The 20,649-nt window shown below is 43.1% G+C and overlaps 1 protein-coding gene across 1 annotated transcript; it reads right to left on the bottom strand.

Annotated features, from left to right (window-relative positions):
- Positions 1-7,122, bottom strand: MAS1L (MAS1 proto-oncogene like, G protein-coupled receptor). The gene is made up of 2 exons (XM_006141170.3): positions 6,691-7,122; positions 1-2,423 (listed from the first exon to the last, which is right to left on the bottom strand). The coding sequence occupies exon 2, from the start codon at positions 2,391-2,393 to the stop codon at positions 1,479-1,481; it is 915 nt and encodes a 304-aa protein (XP_006141232.1). The 5' UTR covers positions 2,394-2,423; positions 6,691-7,122; the 3' UTR covers positions 1-1,478.
- Positions 7,123-20,649: the final 13,527 nt, after the last annotated feature.

The following is a 20,649-nucleotide window of genomic DNA, read 5'->3' as shown; positions in this document are numbered from 1 at the left end:
CAAGCACACATGCCCTATATCAAAAATCTCTCTTAACAACAACCAAAAAAATCTAGCAAATTAGGAGTGAGAATTGAATGTCCTCTAGCTGATAAAAAGAAAAGTCTATCATTAATGTTTAATGGGTAGTATACTAAATGGTGACAGGTCGATACTTTCCCCTGAGCTGAGGAACAGGTGAGGATGTCAGCTTGCATCACCTGTGTATCTACATCATACTGCAGGGTGCAACAGGGCGAAGAGTCTCCATGGTGTCATTATTCTGCTTAAAGGATATCCTTCAACATGCGTTGTATGGCATCTCTCAGTGATAATTTCTTTCATCTTCTGTATATCTGAACAGCTCTTTCCTTTTGCCTTCTTACTGGAAAATATTTTCACTGTATAAAGGACTCTGGTTGACAATTTTTTAAAATACCTTAAGGAATTTTCTCTACTGTCTTACAACTTGGATCTTTCCAACAAGCAATTGACCGCATCCTCATCTTTGAGCCTCTGTGTATGTGTGTCTTCTTTTTCTGGCTGCTTGTAGGACTCAGTTTCCTAGGCATAACATATATAATAAAGATGTAGTAACTACACTAAGTATGGTGTTGTTAGAGAGTAGGTAAAACATCCAGTGGAACAGAACAGTGGGGCCCAAGAACAACCCACTTTAGTTCAAACATGATTTCTGCAGAGCAATGGCAAAGGATCATATTTGATAGAAATTTGCTGGGACCAATAGATAACCAGTGGTACATCCACATATCTGATTATGTGCCAGTGTGAACTGAATGTAGCCAAGGGCCAGGTCACAGAGCAGGGACAGAACAGGCAGATATGCAGGCAGGAGGAGTGGAATATACAACATGCCCTGCAAGAATGGGTCCACAGAGATGAAACAGAATCCCTACTTTTTCTGTTTGTCCCTCCTGCACCCTCAGCTTATTGGATGGTGCCACCTCTTTGAAGCTGGGTCTTCCTCTCTCAGGCTACTGATTCACACATCAATTTTATGTGGCAGCACCCTCTCAGGCATACCCAGGATCAATGCTTCACCCATCATCCAGTCATCCCTCAACCAGTCAGATTTACAAAAGTAACCATAACAAGGACACTTGTTACGCTCAGGAATATCAGATCTGCAAATCCAAGGGAAGTTCACCCTGCTCCCTGCTGCCTTTCTAGGAGGTCTTCTGTGGGATTTGAGAAGGATAGGTTATCAAGAGAGACAAAGCAATGTTCTCTCCAATTTGGATAGCAATTTGGTTACTCTGAAAGCACTCGAGTGATATGTTATCAAGAGAGCACATTGAATCTGCACTTTGGAGGATTTAACATGTTCTTCTGCCGTCGTCTTTTTGGGATTTCACAGCCTTGTGCCATAGGTAATCCATTACATTTTGCAGAGGCACCAAGCCATCAAGAAGGACTTTGGTTGTTCCCAGATCTAAGTCTGGAGTCTCCCCGGATTGCATATCTGAGACTCCTTCCCCTCATGTCTCCATATCACTCATCAAGGCCCTCTGGAGAATAATCTTCAGGGACTCTTTGCGCCTCTTCCTCCGGAAGCATCCGGTCAAGATGTAGACTACTGGGTGAGCTGTGCTGACCATGCTGGACAGGAGCAATAGGAGGTCAAAGGTCAGGGTCAGATACTCTTGTTCAGGCAGGAACATGATAACAACTAAGGGCAGGCCCCAAAGGAGGAAGGTGATGATCATGATACGGACAACATGGTAGATCCTGGCTAGTGAACACCGCTGGAAGCAACGCAGGCTATGGATGGTCAGGGCCAGGCTGGACATGCACATTAACAAGAAAATGAGTGTGTGGAATATTACAAAGCCCTCATGAAATGAATCACAGGCCAAGCCATTCTCCCAGTAGTCACAGATCTCATTTACCATGTGCAGGGAAAGGGCCAGGCCCCAGCTCAGCACACTCACCACAGCAGAGGTGTGCTTTGGGCGGTGGCAGCAGCAGTTGGGGAAGAGGATACAAAGAGAGCTCTCAGCACTTATGGCTGTCAGGAGACAGAGACCCACTGTGTCAGAGAAATAGGAGACAGGCTCCAGGAATATGGCCACATGTAATGTCACCTCGTGGTACAGCAGGAGGACTTCCTCCAACAGGATCACAGCGATGCAGGAGAGGTTGATGATGTCAGCAACGGCCAGGTTAAGGATGTAGGTTGCATAGGGGCAGCTTCGGACATGGAAGCAGAGAAGCCAGAAGACCACACCATTGCCCACCAACCCACAGAGGGTCACCAACATCATGAGGGGGAAGACCACTAGCTTGTACTCCAACCATTCACTTGCCGTGTCATTCATTTCTCCATGTCCGAGGGTGTTGGCCTCATAGTCTAAATCCAGCTTCCAGGAGAAGGTTGGGAGAAGCTGGGCCATGGTGTGCTGCCTTTGCTGTCTGGGCACACTCTGTGAAAGCAAAGTTTGGGTAATTTAATGTGCCTGGTGAGGAGAGGCAGCATTGCTCTCTGTCCTAAAAGATTCCTGCTTGGGCACCAGAGAGTACCAGGGATCTGTCTGAGCAGAGTAGAGGAGAGAAGCAAGCATTCTATAGATCTGTCCTTGTCCTCCTGGAACCTCAGATGAAGGAAGCCCTCTTCCAACATGCCCTTTCGTGCTCCACCCCACTCAGATATCCTGATGCTCTGTGCTATGCCCAAGGTTGGGTCCTTTCACCCAAGTCCTCCATAGGGCTGCATGAAAAAATTCATTTCTTGCACTGGAGCCATAGTGCAGTGGTTAGGCCCTGTGCACAGAGTGCTGAATCCACATGGCTGATTGCAGTTTGAATCTCAGCAGCTTGAAAAACATTCCAGGCTTGCAGATCTATGTGCCCCAAATCCTGATGATATGGAGAAATTGAGGAAAAAAGGATCGCAGCATGGCAATTTAGAGGGGACTGGGTGGGATTGCTTTCTCTCTGGTGAGCATGAGTGCCTTTGGGCAACCAAACAAAAACCAACAAAATGTTAAAAAAGAAACATGCAGGGACAGCTGGTGACATGGTGGGTAAGGCACTGAATTCCCACATGGCCAGCCATGGTTGAAGTCCTACACCCAGCAGTTTGAAAGTCACACTGGGCACTTACGTGTCTATGCATGCCCCAAATCCTGAGAAGAATGGAGAAGAGCTTGCAGCATACCCATGTCGCCTAGAGGGTGATTTCTCACTTTCCCTGCCTGTCTCCTGGGAGTGCTTGAGCCCTACAACAAAAACCTAAAATAAACAAACAAGTGTCTTTATTTGATTACCTTTGCCCATAGAGAGTTCTCTAACCTCTCTCATTGACACAAAGTTTTCTTTCCTTTTTGTTTCAAATTGCTAAAGGATGCCTATGCTCTTCAGAAGAGACAGAGAGAGGGATAAAGCACCCTTCACTGGGACATGGTCACACCACAATCCCTTCTCCTTTTCTTCATTCTGTTGGGATTTGAGGCATGTATGCATATGTACCCAGCATATTTTTCAAGCCAACAGAGTTCGGATTTGTACTGCATTCAGCCATGTGAGATCTGGTTCCCCTAACCATTAGGCTATAGGCTGACTCAATGCAGAGAGTTTTCATGAGGTAATTTTAGTGGAGGCATTGGAATGATTCATTTGCCTTGAGATTCTGAGACTGTGTGAGTCCCAGATGGGGCATTTGTCTTTTTGCATTCCGGTAATATGCTGGCTGGCCCCTCTTCCTCTTCTCTCCACCCCCCACCCCTTGTATAAATAAGCACATGCTTTTCCAGTGGAACAAGAAGGAAGGGTCTCCATGTGGACTTGGTTGTTATTACTATTATTATTTCATTTTGTTCATTGCCTTTTCTTCAACGCTTTTAACAGTGTTTGGCTCAGAGGAGCTGCTTGGGGAAGAGTCTGTGGAGGTGTTATGTCATTTAGTTACACTCAGGAACTCTGGGAACCTCTGTATAACAAAAGAGGCTCTACAAAGTTCCGAGGGAGACACACCTGAGCCCTGGGCTGTGCCCACATGAGCAGGTCCTGGGTGCCAATCACAAGTCCCAGGTTTTCTGTATAGCATGTTGCAGGGAGGGCAACCGACCTGTTCCAGTTTTCTTGGGACTTCTTCAGTTTTAGCTCCAAACATTTTATATCCTGAGAATCCCCACAGTCTGGGAATACTGGGGTGATTGATCACTGTACTTGAAAGCTACAGAGAAGATAGACAATACATCTGGAATCTGACAGCTGGGTTCGGCCAGCTCTCTCTCCCTGGAGAGAGACAGACAGGGAAAGTGAGAAAGCCAACTGGTCTGAGGAGTCCAGGCTAAGAGTGTGAGAGCCAGTCTTGCAGCAAATCCCAACTCCCTTTGGTAAGTAACTGACCCTTTTTTTGCCTCAGTATCCTTGTCTGTCTAAAGATTGTTATGGACTGAATTGTAGCCCCCAAACTTGCCAAATTCATATATTGATGTACTGATTCCCAGCACCTCAGAACATGGCTGTTTTGGAAGATAGAGTTTTTTTAAAAAGATAAGTTAAATGGAGTCTTTAGGGTGGACTCTAATCCAATCTGACGATGTCATAAGAAGAGGAAATTAGGAAATACACAGAGGGATAGCCATGTGAGGACACAGGAAGAAGACACCCTGTACAAGCCAAAGAAAGAGGGACCAGCAGTTGGCATAATGGCTATGTCGCTGGACTCCCGTGTAGTCGACCATGGTTCGAGTCCTGGACCCAGTGGCTTAAACTCACGCTGGGCATGTGCGGGCATGCCCAACATCCCACGAGGAGAAAGGAGAAGGGATTGCAGTGCGGCCATCCTCCTGAGGGGTGTGTGTGTGTGTGTGATTTCTCACTTTCTGTCTTTCTGGCGAGCGCACATGCCCTATAGCAAAAACCTCTCAAGGAAGGAGGGAAGGAAGAAAGAAAGGGAGGGATCTCAGAGGAAACCAGCCCTGCCAACAACCTTGATTTCAGTCTTCTAGTCTCCAGATTATTAGAAAATAAATGTATTATCTAAGCCACCCGCTCTGTGGTCTTTGTCATGGCAGCCTGAACTATCACAGTTGTGATGAGAACTTCACAGACTGAATCATATGAGGTCTCAGAACAGTGGGATCTACCTGGCACTAGAACCTTGAGCTGCAGAGACATTGCTTCTGGATCACAGAAGCTTCTGGAACTACTCATGTTCCACAAGCTGATCAAAGCCTGCAATATATGTAGAACTATTCCACAAGCAATTTTAGGGTCTCCAATCACAAATCAATGCATCATTGGGGTTCCAGGAGAACTTTAGGGACCAGAATGCATGAATCTTCCCTCCTTGCCAGGACTGTAAGGTCTGCCTGAGTCAGTGGCTCTACTTGAACAGAACGATCTGCCCACGATACCACTCCCACCTCTCCCCATGTCACCACAACTCTCTTATCTGATGTCTGAGGAGGGCTGCTGATCTAATCTGGTCATATGATGTGGTTTGGTGCCTGATATCACTGGTGCCCATGGAAACAGCAGGGTGAGAGATGACAATGTGCCAGTATCTTATGGGGTCAGAATCAGAACCTTGTGACAGTAAACAGGACCCCATGGCCTGACCCAGGCACCAGGGCACATGCAAGATTGGTTGGGCGTTGGTCCCCAACAACGAGAGGGGAATCTATCAATGACACAGTTTCAGGAGGAGCAAGGAGAAAAGGCCCACACAGGAGGCACATGACCTTATAGGCAGAGCACAGGCTCGCTATTACTTGAGCCCCAGCTCATGCCCGGAGCCCACCACTGAGTGCTGATACTTGGCTCAGGTGGAGAGACCCCGGTGCCTGGCGTGACCTCTGCCCAGAGAGAGCTCAGCACCTGAAAATCTCCTTTCAGAAGTGTACTATGAGCCAGGCTCCCCAGGGAGCAAATAAAAGAGGTTGGATACGGAGACCAAAAGCCACATATGATGGAGATGCCCGGTTCAGTGCATCAGAACAGTGCACCTTTGCATTTGGGCCCAGGTCACCACTCTGGTTCTGGAACGTGAGCCACACCCCCTCTTAATTTTTATGTGATAGGAAATTTACATAAAACTAACTAATTTGAAGTGAACAGTTCAGCCTCATTTAGTACATTCATAATGAGCAAACACAACCTTGTTTGCCAAAACATTTTCATCACCCCAGGAGGAACCCCTGTACCTGTTGACAGTTACTTCCTATTCTCAGCTCTTGGCAGCCACCAGTCTGCTCTCTATGTCTATGGATTTACTGATTCTGGACATTTCATATAGATGGAATCATAAAATATATGACCTTGGTGTCATATTTTTTTTTCACTGTGCATGATGTTCTCAAGGTTTACCCACATTATAGCGTGTGCCAGAACTGCGTGCCTTACCTTAGGTAAGAAATAAATAACATAGTTAAACTGTTAAGTCAGAAGATCCGAAAAGATAACCCCAGAAGGTCAAAAACCAAATCCCAGTAATGCAGTGGCTCAGAACTGACTGACAGAGGGATATACTCCCCATCTGTCAGCACAGTCCATGGCATGTGGGAACCAGGCGGTCAGAACCCAGAAGTAGCTCACTTGCTAGGGCCCCCCAAAGGAACCCAAGGCCTCCAGGAACCCTATTTCTATCCTTTCCAGCTTCAAGTGCACCTCCCCCATTAAAACAATCACAAGCTTTCAACTCCTGAGTAATTTGAACAAAGGTAGATAGATCCTTCCTCTTACCTGGGAGGTCTTGGAGAGAATGACTGTCGCAGAGTCAAGAGGCCAATATCCCGAGAAATCGAAGTCATGCCCTCATGCTAGGAAGCGCTCTCAGTGTCGCTGCTTCGAATTGGATCCTGACCAGGGGTGGTCGAGTTCTCCATTGTCCTTGGACCTTCCTGTATTAGGGCCACTTGCAAATCAGGGCCCAGGCCTTTATCTCCCGCATCACATCTCAGAGTCCCATGATGTCCCCCTCCTGTCTGACTCTTCCAGCTTATCTGTTCTCACCCACGGTTGCCACAAACAAGGATCTTTAAGACAAGTCTAACCTCTTGTTCTGCATCTGTGTCCCACACTGATGTCCCGCCCAGCCCTAACTTGAGATTCTGGCTGAGTTTTTTCAGTGAAACACTCAGTGGAAGAACACTGGGAGCTCAAATGCACTCTTCATTTTACTGTGAGAACAATTATATATTTTCCAGTAAAGATGTAGATGTTCTCGTAAATCTGTCTCAGACCCTCACCCTGGACTCACCAAGCTGGGGAGGTTTAGCTGTGCTTTGCTGAGCAGATAATACCTCTGGCTGGGTTATATGAAAGAAAAAAAAAAAAAAGATATCTCTTTTTCCCCAATAATTTCAATTGAGCAATCAATTAATTTTAATTAAGTCTAAGTCATCTGGAGTTCTTAAATTTAGAAATCAAAACAATGCTTGAAAATATAGCATCTTTATTCCTCAGTTACTCTGATGTCATCCTAATCACTTGTTTGTGTATTCTTCACAAGAACAGAATAGCAGGTACAGGCTTCTAGGGGAAAGAATTCTCTTTTGAAACATAACATGATGGAGAGAGTGTGGAAGAACAACCTTCCCCATAGGCAGTCAGATTCCAAAGAAAAAGGAGGAAGAAGGCACCCAATGCCCTTGCCCAGAGCCCTCCTCCAGATGCGCTCTCAGCAATGTCCCTTGTAACTGATGCTGGTCAGAGAATCCCCCCCAAATGGGAACAGGGGGTGGAAAACATGTCCTCACATGCCCTGTGGTCCAGAGATGTGCAATCTGATTTCACATTTCCATCATTCCTCATGCAATGAACTGGGAAGTGTTCCTTCCGACTCTATGCTCTGGAAGACTTCATGTAGAATTGTATTACGCCCAGCAAGTGAGCCACTTCTGTGCTCTGGCCTCCTCGTTCACATGTGACATGGACTGTGCTGACAGACTGCAGAGAATGTTCATCCATCAGAGATAGTGTCTGAGTTGCTGTGTTACTGAGATTTGGTCTTTGACCTTCTAGGGAGATCCTCTTGGATCATCTGATCGAGAATCCCTAATCTGGAAATCTGAAATCCAAAATGCTCAAAAATCTAAAATTTTTTGAGTTTCAATATGATGCCACAAGTGAAAAATTCCACACCTGACCTTGTATGATGTGTCTCAGTCAAAATGTTGGGGACCACCAGGTGGCATGGTAATTAAGACACTGGACACTCCCACATGACCGACCATGGTTTGAGTCCTGGACCTGATAGCTTGCTTTCTCACTTTCCTTCTCTCTCTCTTTCTGTGTCTCTCTCTGGTCAAATTAAAATAAATAACAAATGAAATTGAGTAAATAATTATTTTTTTAAATGCTGTAATACACAGATATTATATCAAATTACCTTCAGGCTGTGTGTACAAGGTGTATGTGTGAAACAAATAAATTTCAATTTCATCTTGAGATTCCATATCAAGATACCTTATACATATATATGCAAATATTCCAAAAGTATGAAAAAAAATCCAAAACATTGTTGGTCCCAAGCATTTTGGGAAAGGGATACTTGAACTGTATTTTATTTTCTTTAGATATTTATTAGAATTCACCACTGAAGACATCGGGCCTGAGCTTTTCTTTGTGGAAAGATTTTTAAATTACTAATTCAGTGTTTTTATTTCATGTAGATATAGTCATATTTTCTATTTCTTCTTGAATCAGTTTTGGTAATTAGTCTATAGAAATTTGTCTATTGATCAAAGGTATCCAATTCATTAGCATAAAATTGTTCATAGAATTTCCTCGTAATTCTTTCAATTTCTGTAAAGTTGGTAGTGATGTTTGATGCACAAAATGTTTAATTTTTCATGAAGTTCAAGGTGTCTTTTTCATTATTGTTCTTGCCAAGAAATCGTTGCTGAATCCAGTGTCACAAAACTTTTGACCCATGTTTTCTTCTATGAATTTTAAAATCAGGTCATACATTTAGGTCTGTGACCTATTTTGAGTTAATTTTTATATATGGCTTTACGTGAGGGTCCAACTTAATTCATTTGTATATGGGTATTCAATTTCCCAGCTCTCAAATCCTTTAGTTGTTTGTTATTATATAGTGTTCTTTAATTGTGTCCTTACTGGTTTCTTTGAGGATTAAAATAGACATCTTTTTTTAAACAGAGACATTTTTTATTTATCATATACATTTTAGGTGCATAATATGTTTATGTGTGTGTGTGTGTATAATGAAAAGATTACTGCAGTCAAGCAAATTAACATGCAGGAGAACTTCATGGAACAATTGAATTAGAAATATGAGTTTGTTGTAGAACAAAAAATGTTGAAATGCATGCATAATGTTTGGTGATATGCATTTTCCATGAACTCTTTGAAGACTTTTTGTATTCAACACCTTTACACCAGTCTCTGGGCCACAGACCAGTGTTGGTCCATGGCCTGTTGCCCACCACTACCACCCCAACCCGGGAGATGGGGAGTGGGCACACCAGCAAGGCTTTGTCTGTGTTTGCAGCTGCACCCCATGTTCACATTGCCACCTGGGCTCCACCTCCTGGATCAGTGGTGGTATTGGAGTCTCATGGAAGCACAAACCCTATTGTTGTGTGATTGTTTCATTGTGTATTATAATGTGGTAGTGGTGGAAATGGGGTACACAGTGGATATGGTGTGCTTAGGTCATCGTGAAACAACCACCCACCCACCCCCACTTCCCCACCCCCTGGGTCCATGGAGGGATTGTCTTCCATGAGGCCCAGTCCCTGATGTTGGGAAGGCTGGGGACTGCTGACTTATATAGTTTCAATATTCTTCTTATTATTATTATTACTTTTTTGGTAAGAGCACCCAAAATACACTCTCTTGGCAAATTTCCTACATACAACACAATATTACTAACTATAATCCTCATGTTGTACTTTGCTCATTATTTAATTGGGTTATTTGATTTTGAGGGTTTCTTATTTATTATCATCATTTTGGTATTGAGTTTTGCAAATTCCTTACATATTTTGAATATTAATCCCTTTATCAGATATATAATTTGCAAATATGTTTTTCCCCAATCCATAGGCTTTGTTCTCAATCTGTTCATTGTTTCCTTTGCAATGAAAAACCCTGGGACTGGTAGGTAGCATGGTGGTTTAAGTGCTGGTCTCCCACATGGCTGATCATGGTTCAAGTCTTGGGCCTGGTGGCTTGCTTTCTCTCTTCTCTCTCTCTCTCTCTCTCTCTCTTTCTCTGTCTCTCTGTCTCTCTGGCCAAACTGAAGAATGCTAATTCATTTAATTTAATTTTAATAAAGAAATTCTCTCTAGCCAAACTGAAGAATACTAATTCATTTAATTTAATTTTAATAAAGAAACTTTTTACTTTGATGTAGTCCCATGTAGAGAGCAGCAATCTGAGAAAACATGTGACCTTTAGACGCATGCAGAAATGCGCTTCCGTGAGCTACTCTAGCAATGGTGATCGAGAGCATTTATGTACGAAAAACGCTATCTGCCTGTTATGGGTTATCTTCATGTTGTTGCTGATACCCAATACCCAATATTGCAGGGCAGTACGAGGCTAAAGGAAGCTACGTGTGTGAGTGTTTATCAGATTTGCCCCCAAAAGATCTGAGAAATTATATGGCACCAGTCATTTCCACATCTTCAGATGATTTACATCCAAAACCAACTGGCTTTGTGTCCTATTTCCTCTTCCCCCATTATCTTTGCATTCCATTTCCTCTTACCCCATTTTCTGCCCTTTAAAGAATAAACCTGGGGACCAACAGTTAGCATAATGACTATGTCGTTGGATTCCCACGTAGTGGACCGCGGTTCGAGTCCCAGACCTGGTGGCTTAAACTCACGCCGGGCATGTGTGCATGTGTGCCCAAGATCCCAAGAGGAGAATGGAGAAGAGATTGTGGCGTAGCCATCCCCCCTGGGGGGTGATTTCTTGCTTTCTGTCTCTCTGTCTCTCTCTGTCTGTCTGGCGAGCGCACGCGCCCTATACCAAAAACCTCTCCAAAAAAAAAAAAAAAAGAATAAACCCAAGGTCTGTTCCAGGTCACAACTTCTCCATTGGAGAAGCTGAGCCCACCCAATTCTCGCTTTTCTATACTTGTGTGTCTGTGTGTTTCTTGTTGCATTTCTTTCTAATCCACAGCCTTCCCCACTCAGAAAAACGTGTTCAGCAGAGCAGGTCCTGGCAGTCCCACTTGTAAATTTTTGCTTTTGTTACCTGAGATTTTGGTGTGTTATCCAAAATAAAAAAACCTTTGCCAAGTCCAATATCAAGAAACTTTTTCCCTGCTTTCTTCTAAGAGCTTTATGGTTTCAGATCTTATGTTCAGGAATTCATTCGGATTGATTTTTGTGTATGGAGTAAAAGTCTGGTTCATTCTTTTGCAAGTAAGTATTCAGTTTTCCCAATACCATACACTATGTTTCTTGAAACAATGGACTATAGACTAATGCTAACTTATTTGCAGGAGGATATAGGAAAATGCCTTTTATAAAGGTTCCTTCCCAGCCCTCTCCATGAGCCATTTTTGTCATACATCATCATATAAGACCAACAATACATTTTTTTTACTTTTTCTTTTGAGATAATTTTGGATTTATTATCACTGCAGATAATGTTGCAGTGATAAAATGCAGCACTCTGCAAGGCAAACCACAAGGGAAGGTTGCCAGTTCACATCTGGAGACATCTCTGAGAACACATGGCTTGTGTGTGCCCGTGATCCAGGTTTGGCTAAAGCTGGGGGTGGATCATGGTGTTGAGACTATCAGAAGAGCTGTATCCATTTCTTTCTCTCTCTTTTTTTTTTTTCCTTTGGGGAGAGGTTTTTGCTATAGGGTGCATGTGCTCACCAGAAAGACAGAGAGAGACAGAAAGCGAGAAATCACCCCCCAGGAGGGATGGTCATGCCGCAATCCCTTCTCAACTCCATTCTCCTCTCAGGATCTTGGGCACGCACGCACATGCACCTGGCATGAGTTTAAGCCACCAGGTCCGGGACTCAAACCGCGGTCGACTACGTGGGAGACCAGCGACATAGCCATTATGCCAATTGCTGGTCCCTCCAATGCCTTTCTGTATGTGTTTGTGTCTCTCATAGAGAATAAACAAATAAATAAACTTCAAAAAATTTTAATTGCAAAAATAGTACAGAGAGATCCAGTGTACCCATCACCCAGTTTCCTGTACTGGTTGCCTTTTATGTAATTATAGCACAATATAAAACCCAGGAAATCAACATTGGCTTGTACATTTTCTTAGAGATGTATATTCATGTAATCACAAATGAGATTCAGAACTATCTCTTCACCAAAAGATCTTCCACATGCGATCTCTTTGAAGTCGCACCCTGTGCAGTCATTCATCTCTTCTCCATATCTGTAATTCTATCAGTTTGATAATATTATATAATAGAATCATAGAACATAATGCTCTTGAGGACATTCCAAGTTGTGTGTATCAGTAGTTCATCTTTTTTTTTTTTTCTCATTCAGTAATATTCCTTGTTATGAATGTAACAGAGTTTGTTAACTACTTGTTTATAGCAGGATATTTTGTTTGTTTCTGCTTCTGGATATTAATAAATCTGGGGACCAGCGTATGGTATAATGGTTACATCGCTGGTCTCCTACATAGTTGATCTTGGTTCGAGTCCTGGACCCAGCTGCTTGAAATACGTCAGGCGCGTGTGCGTGCATGCCCAAAATCCGAGAGGAGAATGGAGGAGAAGGGATTGCAGCGTGTATAAGGATCGGTTGATGGTAATTATTCTTTGCCAATGGATATCAAGTTGCTCTAGCCCCACTTGTAAATTTAAAAGACTACCCTTTCTCCATGTCTTTACTTTTGCCACATTGTCAAAATCAGTTGACCATATTTACCTGCATCCGTGTCTGGACTGTAGAGAGTACAAGACTTGTTTCATTAATCTCTTTGTCTCTCCTTTCACCAAGAATACAGTCTTGACTACCGTAGCTACATAATAAAACTTGAAACTGGATGGAGTGACTTCTCCCACTTTATTTTTCTTTTCAAAATAGTTTTTTAGAAAGTCTAGTTCTTTTGCTTTTCGATATCTTAGAATAATCTTTAAATTTTTTAATTAATTCGTTTTTTCTATGACAGAGAGAACAGAGAAGTAGAAAGAGGAGAGATGAGCATCTCTCCCAGTGGGGTCCTTAAACCACGATTCACTTCCAGCCTTAGCCAGTCACACCTCACATGTATGACCTTGGGCATGAACTCGGGCCTCTCCCATGTACTTCTGCATTGCAGAGTATTGTGTTTCTGCCGAGTCACCAGGGCTGGCCATCGAATGATCCTGTCTATATTCATGTGCTTATGACTACTATGCCATGGTGCTGAGGGGAAATGGCTCCCATCCCGTGGTGCTGAGGGAAATGGGAGCAGCCCCCAGTTAAAAATCAGTTAAAACAGACTGTCACTTTTTTCACCCTTATATGGTTTTTGTTACATGACTGTGGGTAATTTTGAGTTTTTAAACAGTTGTTTTTGACCATTTTTAAAATCTATTTTAGTTGTTACTTTTCGAAGACAGCATTTGCTGAGCTACTCAGTCCATATGAATTTAGTGCCTGATCCCAGATTGTTTACAGAACATCTGCTACAGATAAGGCACTTAATAACAGAAGAAATTAAAAAAAAAAAAGAGGAAGATCTTTGGGATATACAAAAAGAAATAGTTAGAACCTTGCCTTTAGGTCATATTTGATCAAGTAGGGGGATACAGATATACAATAATTTTTTTAAAAAAAAATTCTGAAAACTTGAACAAATGGCTAATTAATTTCATGAAGAGTTGAATCTAGGTCAGTGGGTGGTGTGGTGGGTAAGGAGCTGGACTCCCACATGGCCAAACACAGTTTGAGGTCTGGGTCTGGCGACTGGAAAATCACGCCACGCACATGTGCATATGTGCTCAAAATCCCAAGAAGAGAATGGAGAAGAAGGGATTGCGGTACAGCCATGCCCCCTGGGGGATGATTTCTCATTTTCCCTCTCTCTGTACCTCTCTGTCTCTCTTCTCCAGTGAGCACATAGTGCCCTATGACCAAAAACAAAAGCAAAACAAAAAACAAAGAATTGAATCCAGATTTAAAATATTCTCAATTTTAGTTTTGGCAGTGAGAAATCACACTATGGAATCTACTTTAAATTGGGTTCCCCTTGCAGATACCCCAGCAGATCTTGATGCAAGAATTTGAGTGTCAGTTCTGTTTGGGATTTGAACTCAGTAAACTGAAGGAATGGGGAGGTAAATTAGAGAAATCAATAGGGATGTGTGATAGAGCAGATCCCATCATGAGCAACTGACGCTCACTCATGCTGGAGACCCTTGGAGGAGTATGTGGAGCACACTTCAGAGCTGCTCCCAATGAGGGCAAGGAAGCTAGAAGGGACTACTCACCAAATTCCCACCCTAACTAATGAAGCCTGCTCCCAGATGCTTGTCAGCCTGCACTAACCACAGACCACAAGTACCCCTTGACTAGAGAGTACTCCCAGCAGAGACACACGTAAAGTTGTAGAATGCATGGTCCCTGAGTAACCACTGGGACGTGTGTGCAGCACCTGTGGCAGCTGCTCTGCAGCCTGATGGAGCATATAGGCTCTCTCGCTCAAGGGTCTATGTGGAGTAGTTAAGGCCAAAGGGTGCAGCTAAAACAGAAGAGGAAATAGCCCTGGGTACATTTGATGGGTGACTCACCAGACTGGCCCTAGGGATTTTTCTGGAAGGAAATGCAAATGTGTTTGCAAATGCGAATGTGCTGACAAGAAAATCAACTGGTAGTGGTTTGATGGGGATGGAAAGTTTACAGGGACTGAGAGGAGAGGAGATAAGATCCAAGATTAGCAGTCATCTTGCAATAGTGTCTCCAACAAGACATATCCCAAGGATGCCCAGTCTTGGATTACATGGGGTAACCTAATATACTGGCATCTCCTCCGTTTCTTCCAGCTGCCATTTTTGCCTCCTGCCCCACTCCACCACCCCACCACCCCCGTTTTATTTTTGTTTTTTTGTTTTTTTGTTTTTTTTGTTTTTTTACTTTCCTGGGCAGAGGTCCCAGCTGTGTTCGCTGTGTTTTCCTGTATCATCCACTAGGAGGAGCCATTATGCATGAGATGAAGTACATCCCTAACAGCGGGGCTGCTCCTTCAGAGACATGAAAGAGTAAGATTAAAATGGATATTCTTGCTTTGTTTCCCAAAATGCACCAATATTTACCCCAAAATCGCCTGACAGGTACAACCATATTACTGATTCTCTACCAGCACAAAGAGAAATCTTAAATTTTGTCTTGTCAGACCACTGAGAAAGCTGCGATAACCCATTGTTAGTAAGACAAACTACAGGCCTCGGACTCTCTGTCTGTCCCTCTCCAGCCAGCATACGTGCCCTATGACAAAACCCTAAACACAAAGGCCTTATTTCAATGGGGCTGCTCTACCTGGTATGATGGGATCTCAGCTCTCTGGTGGGCTACAAAAGCTGGAGTTTTGTAGATTCTTCGGCTGGGTTGTGTTGGAATGAAAGTAATATATTTTGTGTCTTTTTGCGTCCTGAGTCAAAGCAGGACTGTATGTTCTTATAGAGATACACTTATTTTTCAAAATGCACACATATATTTAAATCTTCCTAAAATTATTGATGCTTTTAAATAAAGAATAACAATATATCATAAATGTATTGAATTAAGAAGTAAAATATAAGCAACAAGTGAACAAAAGACAAAAAATTGGGTAAATGGAGGACTTGGAAATTTCTTATGTTGTCTATGAAGAAATATTGATAGAATTTTTTTGAGAATAGTCTGTGATAAGGTAAAGATTCATGTTGTGGGGCTGGCAGGTGGCATGGTGTTAAGGTGCTAGATTCCCACATGGCCAACCACGAATCGAATCCTGGATCTGGCAGCTTGCTTTCTCACTTTCCCTCACTCTCTCTCGGTGAATTAAATAACAATAATTAAATAAATAAATAATTCGTAAAACAGAAGAAGATTTGTGTCATGATCTCTAGAGCTGCCTCTTACTCCACGCAGGTTCACTGAGTGGTGGTCCAGCCTGCATTAGCATCCTGCACTCGGGAATGTTACACTGCCCAGGGTTCCTGAGGTAGTAGCGTGAGTGATCGCCAAACAGTGTTTCATGAAAATTGGCAGTGGGAAGTCTGGACGACTAACAGATGAAGCAATGTAGAGGCCAGTAACAGTTTTTCCAAGAAAGAAAACATTAGGTGACCTGAAATGACTCTGGGAAATGCGATTAGTGACAAGACTATGGCGCTATTCCTGATCTCCCAAGATTAAAAATAAATAAATTTTGTCCATTTGTAGGGGTTTTTTTTTTGACAGATTTAAGTAATCAAATGATGGAAATGAATAATAGGATACCATAATTTAAGAAAAAGTTAGGTGGTACCTAACCCCTGTCAGAATGGCGAAGACTAAAAATACAAAAAATGGTAAGTGTTGGCAGGGATGTGGTAAAAAGGGAACTCTCCTGCACTGTTAGTGCGAATGTAAATTTGGCCCAACCACTGTGGAAAACAATACGAAGGTTCCTAAGAGAGATACAGATAGAACTACCACTTGATCCAGCAATCCCACTTCTGGGTATCTACCCGAAGGACAGGAGAATGCTCAGTCAGAAAAGCGCTTGCACGTCAATCTTTATTGCAGCATTAGTCACGATCGCTAAGACATGGAACCAACCCAAATGTCCACAAACAGATGAATGGATGGAAAAAGTGTGGCACATATACTCTATGGAATACTACTCAGCCATAAAAAACAGCACCCTGGCATTTGTTAGAAAGTAGTCGAATATGGAAGATTTGTTGCTGAGTGAAGCAAACCAGGCTATGAAAGAATGATATTATATGTATCCACTTAATATATACTGACTATCTGCACTCTATGGTAGAGATTGAAATATTGGAGGGCACAAAAGCAGTGAAAATAGTTAATGCATGCTGAAGACAGTGTGGAAGGGGGTGGTGAAGGGAAGAGAAGGAAAGCAGGAGAAAAAATAGAGAGGCATGACATTTGCAGGACACAGAAATGGTTTATTATCCGTCGATGATAACATGTATATTATTCTCAACTGGACTGGGTCTGAGAAGTTTTTCATGTTAGGTAAATTCTCTTTACAAGCCAAATGATGTATAGTAATTGAATGTTTTTTAAAAATAGGAATAATAAAAAATAATCCAAAAAAACAAAAGAAAAACTATTTGCTGATGATGATATGTTTAGTAATGTCTTTGTCTTGATTGATATGCACAGTAATTGTACTGGAAAAAGAAATGTTATACACTGTAAAGGTATATGTGATTCAATGTAATATAAACAAGATTATGATAATTAAAAAAAGAAAAAAGATATGTGATTAAATGTAATATAAAAATAATAAAATAATAAAATTAAAAAAAAAATTAGATGGTAGAAGAGAATTAATGGGAGAATTAACTGGTCCCCAGTTCTATGGGGACCAGTAGTTAGCATAATGGCTATGTTGTTGGACTCCCATGTAGTTGACTGCGGTTCGAGTCCTGGACCGGTGGCTTAAACTCACGCCATGTGTGTGTGTGCATGTGTGCCCAAGATCCCGAGAGAATGAAGGAGAAGCGATTGTGCTGTGGCCATTGGGGTGATTTCTCACTTTCTGGAGAACATACACACCCTATAGCAAAAACCTCTCAAAAACAAACAAACAAACAAAAAAGTTCTATGGCACACCAGTTTGAAGATTTTTTTCTTTAAGAATGTAGGGGATGGGAACCAGCAGTTAGTGTAATGGCTATGTCGCTGGACTCCCACGTAGTCGACCGCGGTTCAAGTCCCGGACCCGGTGGCTTAAAACTCACGCCAGGCACGTGTGCGTGTGTGCCTAAGATCCCGAGAGGAGAATGGAGGAGAAGGGATTGCGGCGTGACCATCCCCCCTGGGAGGTGATTTCTCGCTTTCTGTCTCTATGTTTCTCTCTGTCTGTCTGGCGAGCGTACGCGCCCTATAGTGAAAAAACCTCTCCAAAAAAAAAAAAGAATATAGGGGAGGGTCAGCCTGTGGCATGGTGGTTAAGGCACTGGACTCCCACAGAAACAACCATGGTTTGAGTCCTAGGGCTGGTGCCTTGTTTTCTCACTTTCTCAATCTCTCCCTCTCTTTCTCTGTCTCTCTCTCTGGTGAGTGCATGCTGTGCAACAAAATAAAAAATAATAATAATGATAAATAACATAAATAATTCTTGGGACTGGCAGTGGCATGGTGGTTAAGGGCACTGGACTCCCACTCTCAGTTTCTCGTTTTCTCTCTCTCTCTGGTGAGCACTGGACTCCCCCATGGCCAACCACGGTTCAAGTCCTAGACCTAGAGGCTTTTTCACTTTCTCTCTCTCTCTCTCTCTGTCTTACTCTGTCCCTCTCTGTCAAATTAAAATAAAGTTAAATAAAATAATTTGTAAAAATAATAATGATAAATAAAATAAATAATTCTTTAAAAAAGATAAAATAAAATTAAATAATCATTTTTTAAAAAGTAAATGAGGGACCAGCAGGTGGTGTGGTAGTTAAAGGCACTGGACTCCCACATGGCTGACCGCACTTTGAGTCCCAGACCTGGTGGCTTGCATTCTCACTTTCTCTTTCTCTCTCCCTAGTCAAATTAAAATAAATAAAGTTAAATTTTTTAAAAAATCAAGTAAATGAAACAATAAGTTGAACAGTACCTGTTCAATGTACTTATGAAATAAGATAACCTATAAATAAATGAATAAAGTTTTTAAAAAATAAATAAATAACCATAAAGACAAAATCCCAAGAGAACAGAGGAGAAGGGATTGTGGCGTGGCCATCCCCTCTGGGGGGTAATTTCTCGCTTTCTGTCTCTTTGTCTCTCTCTGTCTTTCTGGTAAGCGCACGCACCCTATAGCAAAAACCTCTTCAAAAGAAAAAAAATATATTTCTTTAGAAGTTCCATCTCAAAACGGCCAACAGGAGTTAGGGCTTCAACATGTGGTTTGAGGGACATGATTCACTCCGTAACACTGCATAGTCACCCGGCAGCACCAGTAGCCTCGATTAGCATGAGTTCGTGCATAGCCTCCTCCCTGCACCACGATGACTCCATCCACGGTCCCATTAACAAAGGCTGGCTGATGTCAACCAGCCAAATCATTCTCATATTTGGTCAATGAGTGTCTCTTCTGTGCTGAGGCTCTGTGGGCATCACATGTGCTACTCCAAACTCACTTCTGTAGGTCCATGCATATCCCTCTTCTTCAAACCTCCTTGGCTCCAATATTCCAAACTTTCTTCTTCCAGACTCTTGATCAACTGACGAAGCTATTTCCAGCTGCCCGTGAGGCTGCATATACTTGACTCTTAGGCTAGTTCTCGCAGTCTAAAGTGGATGGGCAGGTGCACCACTTGAAGTGGCTGTACCAGGACTTCCCCTCACCACTGTCTCTAAGGGCTATTCCCCGGTGAGGCTGGAACGTAGCAATAGGTTCTTTACAGCTTGCACATCTGTGAAGCACTCAGCGTTTCCTTTGTCAGCTGGTGATGCCTCCCCCAGCGTGCTAACCAAAAAGCCAGAGCCTGAGCCCGGCCCTCCCAGGGGCCAGTGTACACCAGCTTAGACTCTAGAACCTAGTCTCATCTGAAGCTGAGACTCCACCAGAACTCTTAAACCTTCTGACCCTTTCCATTTTGCAGGGGCCACTCCCTCACAATCCTTCATTGATTCGTGATATTTACTCTGTGGCTCAGGCACTTCTTTCCTAATAAAAAATCTGTGGGGCCGAGTGGGTGCTTTTTGCCCAGTGCTACAGAGATAAAGTGGTAACCTTGACAGAGGCAAGGAGAGACTGCAGGAAGGCTGACACCAATTTCTTTGGCGGTTGCTTGTGCTCACTTCACAGGCCCCTCCAATTCTGGGATTACTTCAGCAGCAGCAGCAGCAGCTACAGTCTCTTGGGAGTAGGAAGAGAATAAAACTCTCCACCCTTTCCCGCACTTATATTTCACTAGCTGCATGTGCACACAGCAGCACTACTGATGCTAACCACATGGTCTGGCGTGGAGTAGCATCCATGGAGGGTAGGGACAGTAGCTGCATCCAGGCAAAGGTCATTTGCAACCTTTATTCTCATCCTGTCTGATCTTTTCCCCAAATCATCCTTGATACTGACACAGGGCTACTTCTACAAGGGAACTGCAGACCCCAGGCATACAAGGGCTTTTCCCATCCCACTGGAAATGTCATGGCAATCCCAGCTCCTTAAGCAGTTGCATCCCCTTCTTCAGAGAGAGGATCAGAACAAACGACCTCATGGCTGGGGGCTGGGAGGAAAGTGTGAAAGTGCCCCCAAGGCCCCGCCTCTCCTGTCCTGTGATGGTCTGGATCCCTATTTGCTCTGAGCAACTAGAAACACCACCACAAAAGGAAATGGACTCAAGTGTAAGAGACAGAAAAGATGCACACACAGAGCCAGCTAGCAAGAGACGTCCTGTCTCAAAGCCAGCCAGTATGCAGGCTGACCTCTTTCTTGCCCTTGGCACAGCCCCAGTGAAAGCCTCTAGCAGCTCTCTCTTTTCTTTTTCTTTTTTTTTTTTTTTTTTGGAGAGGTTTTTTCTATAAAGTCGCGGGCGTCGCCAGA

Source organism: Tupaia chinensis, unplaced genomic scaffold, assembly GCF_000334495.1.
Source record: "Tupaia chinensis unplaced genomic scaffold, TupChi_1.0 Scaffold000047_1, whole genome shotgun sequence".
In the NCBI taxonomy this organism is placed as follows: Eukaryota; Metazoa; Chordata; class Mammalia; order Scandentia; family Tupaiidae; genus Tupaia; species Tupaia belangeri.
Note: the sequence above shows the minus strand (reverse complement) of the source record. Positions and strands in the feature narration are given on the sequence as shown.

Excerpts from the sequence above, each read along its gene's own strand:
- MAS1L (XM_006141170.3), bottom strand. The coding sequence starts at position 2,393 with ATGGCCCAGCTTCTCCCAACCTTCTCCTGGAAGCTGGATTTAGACTAT.